Below are 17,025 nucleotides of genomic sequence, written 5' to 3' on the forward strand. Positions count from 1 at the left end.
TTACAGTGGTTCCGATTTGCCTCAGGAACAACCTTAAACTGTGAACGAGTGAATGTCACGAAAAAACTATTTTTTGAAGGATTTTTTAGAATGTTGAGACGTTATCAACAGCACTCTTTCTTTCGCCCGCAGTAAATTATTATTAATAAAAACAAGCGTTTTTTAAGCTATCTTTAAGTTATAATTTTATTGAGAGACGCTAAAAAATCCGTCACTTATCTCGGGCTAAGGCGAAAGAGTGAACTTTCTTCTCTGCCGTAGCCCCGATCATGAGCTTTCGGGAATACTCGGCCCGATCAGTGTTGGACGTTGTCCACACTGAGCATTTATCGCGTCGCCCTCTGTCGGCAATTACAGGAAACAACACCTTCTGTGCGAATCGGTTGTTAATAATTATTAACAAGCGGATTGTCAAACTAAAAAAATATATTTAAAATAGTCAACGAGAATTAAAAACAATCCCATTTCTTGACTTACGTAAATAAGACTAATGTACCTAACCTTTGTACCAGTTTTGAAATTTCAACTTTCAATACAACAAAAGTTATTAAAGTTTTAGTTTAAAAACATAATAACTTCCCTTACAAAATGTATGGCATACATTTGTATGCAGGTCGTAGAGATGAAGGTGTAAATTTGGCCATAGAGACAACGGTTAAATGTTCGCCACCAGCCTTCCTGCTCGTTGCTCTCGCAAGTAAGCACACCGAGCACTTACTGACGTGCAGTTAAGGTACAATTTTGTTTCATATGTCGCATAGTAGTTCGATTCGTGCGGGAATTTCCTATTTCTTGTTTGCGTGTCGAGCGAAGTTGAGAGATAGTGCTATAGACAAAGGCGCAGAGATATGGGGCAAAATTTATTGTACAAGATAGGCGGTACGTTTATAATTTAATTCCTGCATCTGCATGCAACGAGCGGGAATTCCATTCCCGTTATTGATGATTTAGTATTGACGAAATACAATCGCAATAGTGATACGCTTGCAATGTTTGGCCCATCTGTTGTCTTAACTGATATTTGATGTAATCAATGTTATATTTTAGTAACTGCTGTAACTAACTGCTAATTATAAAACCGACTAGCTCTTCTGTTCTTGTTTAAAATTGTAAAGTAATCTACTCCAGACTGGACCTCTATAAAAGTAAGCTGCATTAACCGTTGCTCAGTATTATTGGTAGGAATTAGTGATTGGAAACGTGCTATATTTTAGTTTACAATGAACGTGTGCAAAGCTTTATTATACATGGTGGTTGTAATGATATGTACGCAAGGAACGCCGGTTGCGTGTTACGGAAAATCTGTTAGGTATTCGTTTCTGCCAAGTGTTGAGTACCACCTAATAGTATCCAGGTTGGTCAATTTTTATAAAAGACTTGAGGTATTAGAGTCAGGAATGATGAAAAGTATTGCGTTTGAGTCGTGCAAGAAGATTGTATTGAAACGATGGGGCAAATACCTAATAAAGCCTTTCAAAAACGATGAACCTTTCCTGGGATATTGCGAACAGACTTCTTTCGGAGGAGGTTGGCTAGTGATCCAGTATCGTTACGATGGATCGGTGGACTTTTATTGCAACTGGACTGAGTACCGGAATGGATTTGGCAGCATAGATGGAGAGTTCTGGCTTGGGCTGGAGCATTTGTATCAGTTGACCTCTTTGCAAAAACACGAACTGCTGGTGGAGCTGAAAGACTTCGATGGAAACTACAAGTACGCGCGGTATAGTGAATTTGCTATCAGTAGTGAGGAAGAGCAATATTCGCTAACGAAGCTTGGATCGTACACGGGAACGGCAGGAGACTCATTGTTATATCACAAGGGCAAGAAGTTTTCGACGAAGGATCGGGACAATGATCCTTGGCAAACTACGGATTGTGCTAACCAGTGTCAAGGAGGGTGGTGGTACGGGTTCTGTGCGCATACAAATCTGAACGGAATGCGTATAGATAATGTGACAGAAGAGTCAATGACCTGGTTCCACTACAATAAATCTTGGCAGGGTATGGCACGCTCAAGAATGCTCATCCGCGAAACATAGCGAATTATGTGCCAGACGATTGCGTACCGTATGCGTTAGTTAATCCACAAGACTTACGAATTGAATAAGCTTGACGTTAAAATGTCAGTTGTTATGTTTTGCGGACAAAACAATTCATTGCGTAAGCTTTAAAATGTGGGTAGGGGGGTGGAGGTGTAAATTTGACAGCCTCGGGGTCCCAACGTCCACCCTTCCGGAGGCCCTTGGAGAAAGTACTCTGTCCACTTTTATACACACAACATACTATAGACTACCGATCTACGGGGCCCCAGGCAATCGCCTAGTTCGCCTACCGTTAGATCCACCTCTGTTAACGATGTATGATCCAATCGACAATTGTGTTCGCAGTTTCCTATAACAACAGTCGAGGTTACATAATAAATAATTCATCTCTCGAGCTTGTATTAACTTTTCTTTCACTTTCACCCTCTCTAATTTGAAACTCCCTCTTGTTTGAAAGTCCAATCGGCTCTCCACAATATTTAAAAAGTATAAAAAATAAAAAGACAGAAGAAAATTTGTCCTTAACGAATTCAGGATGAGATGTTTGTTTTTCGTAAAAAAATATATTATTAAAATAATAGGAACAGTGTAATAGTTGTAAAAAGGGTGAATTTTAACGATTTTTAAGGAAATCATTGAATGAAACCGCTTGAAATAAAACTGCGCTGGATGTTTACACATCCCACTCTGCATACATTTTGGGGGACGATTAGGGGCCCCATGTCGAACCCCCGTTAAGGGGCCCGAAATGGATAAATCCACTATTAGCGTTACAGGCAGGCCTTGACCGGAATCGAATGTTGTGCCTAAAAAAAGAAGAAGCAGAAGGTTTTTTGAAAAGAATAAAAATTATATTCTAGCTGCTAACATACAGAGTAACTCGTACGACTTAACAACATGAACGACATGGGTTCAAGCTCAGAATAGACCGTGCCCCCATACGTTGGACTGACTATCCTGCTATGGTAACAAAAAGTCACTGAAAGCCAAGCTCACTTCACCAGTGAGAACAGGCAGGCCTTGCGACAGCGTTTGTTGTGCCAAAGAAGAAGAAGCAGAACGTAAAGAGTAAGCTAACTGAATCATACGTCATATCATTCTAGCGGTATTATCGAGCTAATTGTGTGTTTAGTGTTTTCGAATAAACCACATTTTACAAGTCCCCGCGGGAGGATTGGTCTCCCGAACCTGGTTTCGTGTAAGTTTCTTCGCGAAGCCGTTTGTACTTATGCATCACGGTGGTGCGATGCATCCGCACCAACTCCAAAACTCATTCACGTTTTCCTTCATACAGATAGAGCTGTTCGATTGCTTCTAACAGCGCGTTCGATATGCGCGTGCATATGAACCAGCAGATAATAAGTTACCAGTATTTTCAAAAGCAACCGAACAGAGTGCGGCGTTCTATCGAAAAAGATTGCACGTACATCGTGCTCCACTCAAAAAATACGTCCAACTTTCATTCCGGCGACTGATACGCGTGCTCCAGCCATATTTACTCATTGATTCTTAGGGGGCTTGGTTGTTTTGTTTTGATTTGCTAGTGGTAAGGAGTAGGGGTGAAAAAAAAACTACATTTTAAAATAAAAATAACTGTACTGATCTCTAGCATAGGAATTCGCAAAAATAAAAATAATAACGTCGCGAAAAGACAGATGATAATTAACAACCGTTAAACCGTTCCATTTGCATCAAGATCGACGTGGTACAGTACTGAGGGTCATTATTAGAGGTCTTTTCTTGTTTCTTTATTCTTTTTTTCTTTTTGTTTCACTTTCACAGTTTCTTTTTGTTTGGTAGGAAATGGAAATGTTTTTTTGCTACCATCACTTACATCACTTACAATACCGATAAGCACTTTTGCTCCTCCGCTTAGCCAGTATAAAAGGAAGCTCCATTAATCGTTGCATCGCGGAGTTATGCTATAGATAGTGTAGCAATCGGCAGTTGTGCAAGATGAACGTTTTGAAAGTGATTATACCAGTAATGTGGGTGCTTTTTACATCTGCAGTCCAAGGCGACGATCATCATAACGCCGCAGATAGGTTCCTCCCAGGGTTTGCATACGAGATGATTGCAAACAAATTGGAGTACCTGCAGCACAAACTGCACGGAATGGAATCCACTATAAAAGAGGATAGGAAGTCTTTCGCTCAACAGATTCAGTCAAACATGGCGCTCATTGAGGCAGCCCGTGCTAACCACGTAAAGCTGAGGGAGGAGATCCAACTGCTCGCGTCAAAGAAAGATCTTGCACGATTTGTGACCATTTCCGGCTTGGATCTTCAGAGCATCTCGTTTGTATCATGCAAGGAGATTCTATCGAAGCGATCGGGAAAATACCTATTACAGCCTAGCAAAATCGATAAACCTTTCCCGGTATATTGCGAACAGACAGCTTTCGGAGGAGGTTGGTTAGTGTTCCAGTATCGTTACGACGGATCGGTGGACTTTTTCCGCAACTGGACCGAGTATCGCAATGGGTTCGGCAGCATGGATGGAGAGTTCTGGCTTGGGCTGGAACGCTTGCATCAATTGACGTCAACACGAAAGTACGAATTGGTTGTAGAGCTGAAAGACTTCGATGGAAATTACAAATATGCACGGTATAATGAATTTATAATCGGCAGTGAGGAAGAACAATATCCGCTAGCAAAGCTGGGGTCGTTCAAGGGAACGACAGGGGACTCACTGACACATCACAAGGGCCATAAGTTTTCGACCAAGGATCGAGACAATGATTTTGGAGGTGGAAACTGTGCTGAATATTGGAAGGGAGCTTGGTGGTATAACAAATGTTTCAGTTCTACTCTGAATGGACTTCGTAAAAGCAAAGTGCACGCAGGAACTATGGAATGGTTGAGTTACAAATCAAGTTCAGGATTGGCATACACAAGAATGATGATTCGTGAGACGTAACAGTGGTGAAATGTAATTTCTATAAAATAAAGTCACTCGATGAGTAACAAACGTTGATTTCATGGTCCGAGGCGGACACTTGCACAGTGTACAGTAATAATGAATGTTATATTATGTTGAAAGAATGGTATGGAAACTGAACAATTAGTGTTTTTCAAATGTTGGGAATTTTCCAGGACTTTTTTCCTATCGTTTACGTTTTTTGGTCAACAACGATTGGTTTTGCTTTATGCGTATAAAATCAGTTCAGTTCTGTTTCAGTCGGCCGGATGAAACATTTAGAAAATCTCAGCTAGGGAAGCCTAAATTTTTCATTTCAGCCAAAAATCTGCTTTGATTTAGCTTTGATTTGTAATTTTTAATAATTCGTATCATTGAGAGTGTAGATATTTAGAGGAACTAATACTTGTTTAATGTCTTAGATATTGTTCAATAGTAAAATCACTATAGTTCCACCATTCTAATTGATTCAGAAACAATTTACTCGCGGGTAGAAAGAGGCTTATTTTCAATTGGACAGGTAATGCTATCGCCATTCAACTCAACCGACCGTTGTAATAAACGACAACTACTCTAAAATTAAGGACACGTCAAAATCGAAGCTAAACCAAAAATGTGCTATGTATGGTTCGGTCCGAACCGGTTCTACAGTCGTCAACGCACATGACTTAACAATATGCCCGTCGTGGGTTCAAGACTTGAAAGGATCATCCTCGGTAGCAAAAATTGGCTAATCGACCGCATGATACTTATGAAATGAATTTCATAAGCCTGAAGCCAAGAACGCCAATAAGTAGACCGTACATTTATAGGCACCTCGATCATCACGAGCATTATTGGAAACACTTAATTTGTTTTTAAGCATCACTTTGGTACGATGTTTCAACTCCAACCACAAAACTGACGCTCAATTCTCTTGGTGAGATAGAGATGGCTGCTAGCTGCTGCTCAAATAACAAAAAAAAAAAAATGCGTTGCAGAGCCAGCAGATAACAAGCTAGCACAAACGTTTCGGTACACACAATTTCGCACGCCTGTCTGGCTCCATTTCACTAATCTTTAATTGCTGCACGCGACTGATACGCGTGCTCTTGCCACGTTAGGCTTTCGTTGGGCTTAGTGGTTTTGTTTTGATTTACAATTTTACGCAAGCGATAAGGAGTATGAAAGGAACATTTCGAATTACAAATAACATCATTGACCTCTAGCGTGGGAAATCCCAGAAAGAAAGAAAAAAAATCACGAAAAGAAATATGATGATTTTGAATAACAAATAACTTTATCGACCTTTGACATCGTTGGACCCATAAATCATCACGAATAGCACGATGATGATTAATTAGTTTTATTTGCAATCAGTTCAGTATTGAGCAGTACAGTATTGAGAATAAGTGCTCTTGATTATTTTACTTTTTTTTAAATTCTTTTGGTTTTATGTATTGGCACTGTTAGTCTTTGTACATGGAAACGTAATTTTATGTTGCTTGCATGGTTTGCATCACTTGCAATACTGATAAGCATTTCTTCCCATGACTTTCTTCGTGTTTACAGTATAAAAGGAAGCTGCATTAATCGTTGCACATTAAAGTCATTCCATAGATAGCGTGGCGATTGGTGCTTGTGCAAGATGTGTGTTTCGAAGGTTATGCCGTTACTGCTGGTTTTGTTCCTTTCTCTAACAAGTCGCGGCGACAATCATCACAACGTCAATAGTAGGAATGAATCAAGTTTTGCATACGAGCTGATTGCAAAACAAATGGAGTACCTGGAGCAAAAGCTGGACGAAATGGAATCCGCCATGAAGGAGGATCGGAAGCTCATCGATCTCCAGACTCGGTCGAACAGAGCGCTTACTGAAGCACTTAACGCCAATAACACACACATGAGGAAGGAAATGCAACTGCTAGCATCAAAGAATGATCTTGCTCGGTATATGACCATTTCTGGCTTAGATTTTCAAAGTATTTCGTTTGAATCGTGCAAGGAAAATCTATCGAAACGATCGGGCAAATACCTAATACAACCTACCGAGAATGATGAACCATTTCTGGGATATTGCGCACAGACTGCCTTTGGAGGAGGATGGCTAGTGATCCAGTATCGTTACGATGGATCGGTGGACTTTTTCCGCAACTGGACCGAGTATAGGAACGGGTTCGGAAGTATGTATAGAGAGTTTTGGCTCGGGCTGGAGCATTTGCATCGCGTGACAACAGCCCGAAAGCACGAGCTGATGGTGGAGCTGAAAGACTTCGATGGAAACTACATATACGCACGGTACGATGAGTTCGCGATCGGCAGTGAGGATGAACAATATCCACTAACGAAGCTGGGATCGTACACGGGAACGGCAGGAGATGCATTGAATTACCACAAGGATATGAAGTTTTCAACGGTGGATCGGGATAATGACGTTTCAACTACACACTGTGCTAGATATTGGAAGGGCGCTTGGTGGTACAAAGGATGTCATAATTCAAATCTGAATGGAATCTACAAAAACAGCGTGGAAGGAGAAAATATTGTTTGGAACACTTACAAAAGATACTGGGGATTGGCATACTCAAGAATGATGATCCGTGAAACCAAATGAGAATCTTTTGGTAATAAAAGAAAGTAATGGTACACATGCGAGTAATTTGTGGTTTAAGGTATTCTATCGGACTGTTACCGATAATATCACATGTATCTGGCAATATGTTACAGTTGTTGCTGCTGAATGCTGCCAAATAGATTACTGTAATGTGTTTGATAACTGTTACGGTCGCCATGTAATGCGATGATCGTACAACTGTACTTCGAGTACCGTCGCGGTAGGTCAGTGTTTCGCTGACATGAGCCGAGGTGAAATAAAACTTCGTTCGAGCGGACTTTTCGACACTTGATCGTCCAGGCGATCATAGAAACCTTTAGGAGGTTTCTCTTACTGGAAACGTTGAAGTTTAGAGGCCTTACCTTTGGTAGGGGGACATCAACAAAATCAGCTGTCAAATCGGCATAGTCAGATGTGTTTACGTATAGCTCCGTGATTTATTTTCCGTATTTCGGTTATTTTAACAAACAATCAGTTTTCTCTAAGTAAAAAAGTTGTGTAGTGAGCTTGCCCACAACGTATTATACATACTTTTAGCAATTATGCTAGTTCTTCTTCAATTGCTCGTCGGTCGTATCACCCGCGTAGTGCGTCTATTAACCGGTCAAGGCATCGACCTGTGAATTCCTTTTCAAAATGGAGCATACTTGCAACTCTTGCGCAACCGAGATCACCGAAGACCTGATTAGCTGTTATATTTGCAACTCACCGTTCCACATCCGCTGTTCGCGCATTCCTGAGAATGCACTGAAGCTAACCAACGAATACCAACAACTCCACTGGTGCTGCCTAGCGTGCAACAATGTGATTATTAATCCTCGCACTAAATACATCAAACAAGCTTTGGCCCAGTCGAGCATACAAACAACAATGGATGCCGTCGCCAATAGTCTCAAATCTGCACTTGAACCTCTAGCAAAAGAAATTCGTACTGGTCTATCGCAGCTTAATGAATCGCAGAAGAGAACACCACTGAGCAGTCACCCTCCTGCCAAATTGCGCAGAGTTTTACCAGCGAAGAGATTATTCTCCGAGTTGGTTAGTGCTACAAACACTTCACCTGCTATCTCGCTTGTCGCCAAAAGAACAACAAACATCAATAATAACAATATCAACAATAACATAGCCGTACCGTCACTTGCTGAGCACAACAATATTAACATCACAAATAACATCACTTCTCGCCAGCCAATTGCTATTTATGGCACGGATAACGATTCTCCAAACCTTGCAACCGTTCAAAACCGCTTTGTACCCAAAATGTGGCTTCATTTAGCTAACATTGCTCCTGGTACTTCCTGTGAACAAGTCGTGGAATCTGTGAAACGACGGCTGGCCACAACCGACGTAATTGCATTTAGCTTGATGGGCAAAAATTTCGACACCACTTTGGCTAGACCGATGTCGTTTAAGGTTCGCATCCCGGCTCACCTTCGTGAAACTGCGTTATCGTCCTCGGTTTGGTCTTCTAATCTACGTGTACGTGAATTTATGTAAGAAATAAGGAAACGAGCGGTGTAGGTGATTAAATGAAATTCGTATATTCTTGCTTCTGTTCACGGTGACGCTCGCGGTAAGATTGTGGCGCTCATCGCCTGCTGTCATGCCCTCGCTACCTAGCTGTCATTTTGACGTTTTCGGGGGGTAGCCCTCTCATCCTACACGGCCTTTCCTGACATTACTTCCGCCCCGGAAGTATCCACGTCTTAATACAACTTCCTGCTGTTAATGTTTTCTTAGGCCCTTCTGTCTCCTCATCTAACTTCTTTACTTCATATCGATCGTTATCTAAAATACGCGTGATTTCATACGGACCATAAAAGCGCGGTTTAAACTTTTGCCCTACTCCATACTGCGTCTTCGGTATAGCTACAAGATCTCCGATCTTAAACTGTCGTGAGGGTCTTCTACGCAGATTGTAGTACTTACAATTCTCCTCTTGCATTTTTTTCAATATTACGCTTCGCTGTCCTGCGCAACTCATCTCTTCCTTCAGTGAAATCATTCTGTATCTCGCGTGATAGTAGTTCATGTAGTACAGCATCTTCCTTCGTACGCATCTTGATACCGGTCATTAGCTCAAATGGTGTCATGTTAATTGTTATCTGCCAGCTATTGTTCAAACACTTTTGAACTCGCGCTACGTGCTTAAACCATTCCTCCGGTTTCTCCATGGACAAATTCGTAAGCATTGGGATGATGATACGATGGACACGCTCAACTTGTCCATTTCCTCGTGGAACTCCTGTTGCTATCGTGTGATGCTCAATGCCTTCGTTTTCACAAAACCTGGTGAAATGTCCTGACGTGAAGGCAGAACCTCGATCACTAATGATTCGTCGTGGGTTGCCAAACGTACTCGTGATCACCTGAAGCTTCTTTACGACCTCTTCTGCAGTTGTTGATTTAGTCGTAAACAACCAGACAAACTTTGTGAAAGCGTCTATGACTGTAAGAATATATCCATATGACTTCTTTGTCGATGGCATCGGTCCTAAGTGGTCAACGTGTAACGTATCCAATGGTACGTCTCCTTTAGGTATCGGTTGTAGTTCACCTTCTGGTTTACTTCTTTTCTTTTCGCCGATGATACATGGAACACACGTGTCAATGCAACTCTTAATCTTTTCGTCTAATCCAACAATAAAATAATCTGCGTTAATGCGTTCTTTTGTTTTGCGGACGCCAAAATGTCCTTGTTCATGAGCAGCCCTTATGATGTCTATCTCCATTGATTTTGGAACGTAAAGTCGTCGTTTATCGCCATCGTTTTCGTAAATAACGCCATTGTTCAAAATAAATTTGTCAACGGTATCTCCTCGTTCCAAAGTTGCTATAATAGCCTTAGCATCCTTATTCTGAGCCATTCGTATCTTCGATAAGATGGTTGTTGAAATGATCATCACATTAGCTCTTGACAATGCGTCAACGTGCGGCATCTTTTCTCCTGGTCGATGTTCCATTACGTAATCGAATTCGGAAAGAGCTAATACGTACTTGGCAATTCTTGCGTTCAACTTCTTCTTCTTAACTGAGTCTTTGAATGCCATGCAATCAGTCACGATCTTAAATGTACGTCCAAGCAAATAGCATCTGAACTTCCGTACTGACTCTACTACAGCTAATGCCTCCAACTCGAACGAATGATAATTCTTCTCAGCGCTACTTGTGAGTCGACTAAAGTAATAACACGGATGAAATTTACCATCGTCTTCTGCTCGTTGCATTAAAATGCCTGCTATCGCTGTTTTACTAGCATCTGTATGCAATTCTACATCTCCGTCAGCTCTAAAAATGCGTAGTACTGGATAAGCTGCAAGTATATCCTTTAAACATAGGAAAGAATTCATTGCTTCGTCGTTCAATTCAGTAAAACGATCTTTCTTCAATAATTCCGATAACGGTCGTGCGATACCAGCAAATGATGGGACAAACTTTCGAAAATAGCTTGCTAACCCATAGAATCGTTGCAGTTGCTTCACGGTCGTCGGTTGTGGAAACTGCTTCAACTTTTCGATCTTCGCGGTTGCTGGTTCTATTTTTCCATCGTAAATTGTGTACCCCAAGTACTCTACCCGTCGTTGTAGAAATACGCACTTTTTCCAGTTAAACATCAATCCAGCCTTCGCTGCTACTTTAAATACACGTTTCATGGCGTTCAGCCCATCTTCTTCAGTTTTAGACGGAATGATTATGTCGTCTACGAACGCCAAAACCCATCTCCATCTCCATCTCGAATAAATTCTCGAAGCACATCGTTAATATATCTACCAAAACCGCTTCCACTAATGCACAGTCCAAATGATGCTCTTAAAAATTCATACTGACCACTATCCGCCACGAATGCCGTATATTTCCTGCTACTTTCATCAACTGGTACGTGAAAATAGGAATTCTTTAAGTCGAGAGTGGTGTAAACTCGAGCTTCAGCGAGCTGATCGACTTGCTCTTCAACATTTGGCATCGGAAATTTGTCACGCACGATCTTCTTATTCAATTCACGGTAGTCAACACAAACGCGGTATGAACCATCCTTCTTTGGCACAACGACAATAGGACTTGCATATTCACTTTGCGATGGTTGTATGATTCCTTCGTCAAACCATTCATCGATTTGCTTTCTAACTACCTCTTTCTCTAACTGAGCCAATCGTCGAGGGTTCTCACAAACAACATTCAAATCTGATAAAGTAATCGTCAGCTGATTTCTATCAGTCATATTCTTTTGTGGCTTATAGTCTTCAATTAGCGTCATTACCTCTTCGCGATACTTGGTTGGAACCAATAATTCATTTTCATCAATGTATCCTGCAATACGCCGAATCCATTTCGTCTCTATACCAACTGTCTCGTCTGTTCGATATTTCTTTATCTTTACTCCTTCTGGAGTGATAGAATAGTCAACTGAACTAAGAAATTCCATTCCGATCAACATTGGTGAATCAATGGCTTCACATGGAACGACATAGAATTGAATATCAAAAATCTCTTCGTCGATTGTTGCAGATATCGTCGTTTTACCACGTACTGAGCTTACGTCGCCACCGTATCCTCGTAACTTCAAGTTCGATTCATGCATCTGAATGTGGTTACTTTTCAATTCTTCAAAAAGATCAAATCTCATTAGAGAAATATCGCTACCTGTATCCACAACTGCTTTGATTTTCCGTCCAAACAATTCCACTGATACGCTGAGTTTTTCATCAACAGCCGCTTTCACTACATTGATTCGTGCGTCATTATCTTTCTTGTTCGTCTTTTGTGTTTTGGGACACTCTTTGGAAAGATGTCCAAAATCGTTGCATCTAAAGCACTTCGGACCATCGTTTTTCTTCGGACACTCTGAAGCAACATGTGTGGTACCGCCGCAATTGAAACATTTACGTTTCACTTCACCTTTACACTTCCCTTCAAAGCGTTGCCTTTCTTTCTTAACGTCAGCATTGTCATCGTGTCGATTCTTCTTAGCTACCTTGGTATTCTTTGTTGCCTTCTCAAAAATGCTTAGTTTCTCTTTCAGCCTTTGTACCGTATTGGCTTCATATAATGTGGAGCGATAAAATTCGTCGTCAGTAACGCCATCCACAATATACTCACATAGACTAGGTTCATCTAACTCAATAGGCAAAGCAATGCGCTGCATTTCATACACGTAATCACGCATCGTCTCCGTTGGCTTCTTCTTCCGATTAGCTAATGTCCTATGCACGTCAGTTGCTCGAACAAAAGGAGCGAACTCTTTGATTAGCGCTTTCTTCACAACACTATAACTGCTAGCATCGCGTAAGGAAAACACAAAACGTCTCGCCGTACCTGTCAGTTTTTTTCTACACATAATCAGCATTTGCTCATTATTCCATCGTGCCGACCTAGAAATCATTTCAAGTTGTTTTAGCCATAATCGTACGTCCTCACCTTCATCAGCACCAAAAGTGTCGATGCTTTCTTCCATGTCGCGGAAAGAATAAACCATCGATGTTCCATGAAATTTCCGTTCCTTCCTTGCCGCTGGGGTCGAAGTTCTGATCGCCGTTTGGAACAATAGTGCGTCGTCATCATCGTCATCATCGTTGTCTTCATCGTCGTCATCATCGTTGTAATCATCGTTGCCGCCGTCGTCGTTGTCACCAACACCATCATCCTCGTATCGTTCGTCTTCGTCGTTGCGTGAACATTTTGCACGCGCGCCGCCATCTTCTCGATCGTCGTTGTGTGTGTGTAAGTCGTCGTTCTCACTCACACCGTCGTCGTTTTGCAGCACGGCGTTCTGCTCTCTAGCGTTCACGGCTTCACGAATTTCACGATTCTGATGATCACCGTCGTTCTCGTCGTTTGAGGCCATCGTCGTATGGTTAATAATCCTTTTGGCCATCTCCTGCTTACCGCCGGACGTCGCCAAACCAAGCTGCTGGCACTTGCGTGCGAGGCCGATCTTCGTAAGGTTTTCGCACAGCTCTTCGATTGTCGTCATTATTCACTCTTTGTTTTTCGTCGTTTCACTTTATCACCGTACTTAACCCGTTCCCGGACGAGCCCCCATGTAAGAAATAAGGAAACGAGCGGTGTAGGTGATTAAATGAAATTCGTATATTCTTGCTTCTGTTCACGGTGACGCTCGCGGTAAGATTGTGTCGCTCATCGCCTGCTGTCATGCCCTCGCTACCTAGCTGTCATTTTGACGTTTTCGGGGGGTAGCCCTCTCATCCTACATTTATACTACGTGATAACCGTCCAGCCTCATCCCATCCTTTGGCTTGTCTCACACCGATGAATGCACATGAAACCCCACTTCAAAGCATCAATGCAGTGCCTATCGATAATATTCCGAAACCGGCAGAGCAAACCATCAATGAAAAGCCAAATAGTTCATCACCTAGTAATGTACAACCAATAGTGATCGTACGGCTCAAAACAATGACGTTCATCACGAACACAGCTCATGAAGCTTACGCACACAAGAAGCATCAGCCAGTCGCTATTCGCACACTAACACTTCATGTAATGACCACGCACGCACTAACACAGCAACTCACTTGAAAATGTTTTCAGTTCGCGATATTAAAAACATTTCACATGCCAAACCGACTGACACTGCTTTGAAACCATGTGATATACATTTACACTACCAAAATGTTAGAGGACTACGTACCAAACTCACAGAATTCGGATTGAACACATTGGACGCTAAATATCAGATAATAATACTCACCGAAACCTGGCTTGACAATTCAATTCCATCATCGCTACTGTTTGACCCGGGCTATTCGGTGTATAGATGTGATCGTAGCTTGTCTAATAGTATGCATACTCGTGGTGGTGGCGCACTGATCGCATGCTCATCCTTATTGAACACCCGTGAACTCACTCTATCACGTAACTCACTTGAGCAAGTGTGGGTTACCGTTCGCCTATCATCTTGCACGATATTCATCGGGACTGTTTACATTCCTCCTAATCGAGCTAACGACACAGATACTCTTACATCTGTGATTGAAAGTGTAAGTGAAACAATAGTACACAAACAATAGTACAAGTAAACAATAGCAATAGTAAACCATGCAAAAACTAATGATCTAATATTTTTGTTTGGAGATTTTAATTTTTCGTGGTCACTATCACAACAAACATTTGGTCACTCATCATCGTTCGCGCACTATGTGGCAAATTCATCATCTTCGGTCAGATCCCGGTTTTTGGATGAAATTAACGCTAGCGATCTTTATCAAATAAACTGTATCAAAAACTCGCTTAACCGGCAGCTCGACTTAGTATTCGCAAATTTTATTGCCGCAACTTACTGCATCGATTTGCACCCCTGCCCAACACCACTAGTCTCTCCCTGACCTGTACCATCCAGCCATCGATTTAACGGTTCGAATTCCAAGCACAATGTCTAATCCTACACTGACTCAAGCAAGTAGACCTAGGATGAATTTTTATAAAACCAATTTTACTTGGCTTGATGAGCTCATAACTAATTTTAATAGCCAGTTCAGAATTAGCCAGTTTAATTCTGTTGATGAAGCTTTATCGATATTTATACGCTTTCTTTTATCCTCGTTTGATTCTTGTGTACCAATTATCACACCAAAGAGCGGCCCTGCTTGGTCTGACCGCCACCTCAAACAACTTAAAAGAGCTAAGGAAGCTGCATTAAAAAAATATACGAAGTACCGATCACCTGTTAACAAAAGCATATTAAATGAAACAACTCGCTTGTACCGTAGTTACAATAAAATACGCTACGGTGGTTACTTGTCTCGGTTGGAGAAGAATTTCATCAAAAGGCCCAAAGCTCTCTGGAGTTTTCGTAAGAAACACAATAGTACAAATGTGACACCTAAATCGATTTACCACCGAGCTGGTTCAACTGCTTCAGATATTTGTGATATATTTGCGTGTAGATTCGAGGAGGCATACACAATCTCAACTACTGACGACAATATTATCACCAACGCTTTAATTAATACTCCTAATGATGTCATCGACCTTAATTTAACTAATATATCGCAAGAATCTGTTCTAAATGTGCTCAAAGCAGTCAAGCCCAAAGCTAGTCCTGGCCCAGATGGTATTCCTGCCATCATTCTCAGCCGATGCTGTGAGTCCATTGCGCCGATCTTCACCAAATTTTTTAATTTTTCACTGCAACAAGGAGAATTTCCCTCTATTTGGAAGAGTTCATGGATTGTCCCCATATTTAAAAAAGGTGACAAGGAAGATGCAGCCAACTATAGAGGCATAACATCACTCAGTGCTGGAGCCAAAGTTTTTGAGAAAGTGATCCAAACAAGTTTACTCACGACTTCATATCACTATATTAGCCCTCAAAAACACGGTTTCGTTCCGAAGCGGTCGACGATTACTAACCTTGTTGACTTTACATCACAATGTCTCCGTAACATGGATAGCAGGATGCAAACAGATGCAGTTTATATGGATTTAAAGGCTGCTTTTGATAGCATCGATCACAACATCCTTTTAACCAAGATGAATAAGTTGGGACTTGGGCGAAATTTAATATGCTGGTTAGAATCGTACCTTGTCAATCGATCGTATGCTGTATCTTTCTCACGGTGCCATTCAAGGTCTTTCATTGCATCATCTGGTGTGCCACAAGGTAGCAACCTGGGACCACTACTGTTTGTACTGTTCATCAACGACCTATCGTATGTAGTACCAGCAGCGAATCATTTAATGTATGCAGATGACATTAAAATCTACATGACGATAAAAAATGACACAGACCACTCCGAGCTACAACAATACCTTATCGATTTTCACCAATGGTGCAATCGAAACCGCCTGAGCCTCTGCATTGAAAAATGCCGAGTCATTTCATGCACACGAGCACAAGAAATTAAGAACACCAGCTACACAAGTTACGGTTTACCAATAGAACGCACTAATGCTATGAAGGATCTCGGAGTCATACTTGATTCAAAGCTGTCATTTCAGGCGAATTATTAAGATGATTTTACTACTTATTTTAATCAAATATTAGACTTAAGAACATTCACACGGATCCATTGTTATCCATTGAACGCGTAATAAACAAATTAAACAAATAACTAAACTCTTTAAATGAGAAGTCGATAGATGTAGGATGGGCATAGTCCTATCCTGACAGTCCGAACGAATCTGACTTGCCATGATCGGAGTTGGTTTTATTTATACTCAAATGAAGTTAAAGGTGTCTCACATTTGGTTCCGGGTTGTATGTTGGAAAGTTATTGTTTTCACTCAGCTAGTTACGTTTGTCTTTTGTTGGCAAGAACGATGGTTCTTGTCACTAAGTTCCTGTTTTGGGTTTAATGCATATACTGTTCTTGCTTTGGGTTACATGCTGTTCCTGCTTATGTTGTGCGTTTCGGTTGTATTTGATATGTGTGTCACATCTGTTATTTGTTTGAATGGACGGCCTGAACTCTTCCGGTTGCGTTGCTATGGTATGATCTGATTTGCTGA

General features: G+C 41.3%; 3 protein-coding genes across 3 annotated transcripts; all 3 read left to right on the top strand.

Annotated features, from left to right (window-relative positions):
- The first annotated feature begins 1,184 nt into the window (after positions 1 to 1,184).
- On the top strand, positions 1,185 to 2,578 carry LOC120903876 (angiopoietin-related protein 1-like). Its single transcript, XM_040313538.1, has one exon. It carries the CDS (start codon positions 1,221 to 1,223, stop codon positions 2,040 to 2,042), a length of 822 nt encoding a protein of 273 aa, XP_040169472.1. The 5' UTR covers positions 1,185 to 1,220; the 3' UTR covers positions 2,043 to 2,578.
- Positions 2,579 to 3,750: 1,172 nt separating this feature from the next.
- On the top strand, positions 3,751 to 5,061 carry LOC120903875 (microfibril-associated glycoprotein 4-like). Its single transcript, XM_040313535.1, has one exon. The coding sequence runs from the start codon at positions 4,002 to 4,004 to the stop codon at positions 4,962 to 4,964; it is 963 nt and encodes a 320-aa protein (XP_040169469.1). The 5' UTR covers positions 3,751 to 4,001; the 3' UTR covers positions 4,965 to 5,061.
- A 1,477-nt stretch (positions 5,062 to 6,538) lies between these two features.
- Positions 6,539 to 7,602, top strand: LOC120904286 (microfibril-associated glycoprotein 4-like). Its single transcript, XM_040314175.1, has one exon. The coding sequence runs from the start codon at positions 6,592 to 6,594 to the stop codon at positions 7,555 to 7,557; it is 966 nt and encodes a 321-aa protein (XP_040170109.1). The 5' UTR covers positions 6,539 to 6,591; the 3' UTR covers positions 7,558 to 7,602.
- Positions 7,603 to 17,025: the final 9,423 nt, after the last annotated feature.

Source organism: Anopheles arabiensis, chromosome 3, assembly GCF_016920715.1.
Source record: "Anopheles arabiensis isolate DONGOLA chromosome 3, AaraD3, whole genome shotgun sequence".
Lineage (NCBI taxonomy): Eukaryota > Metazoa > Arthropoda > Insecta > Diptera > Culicidae > Anopheles > Anopheles arabiensis.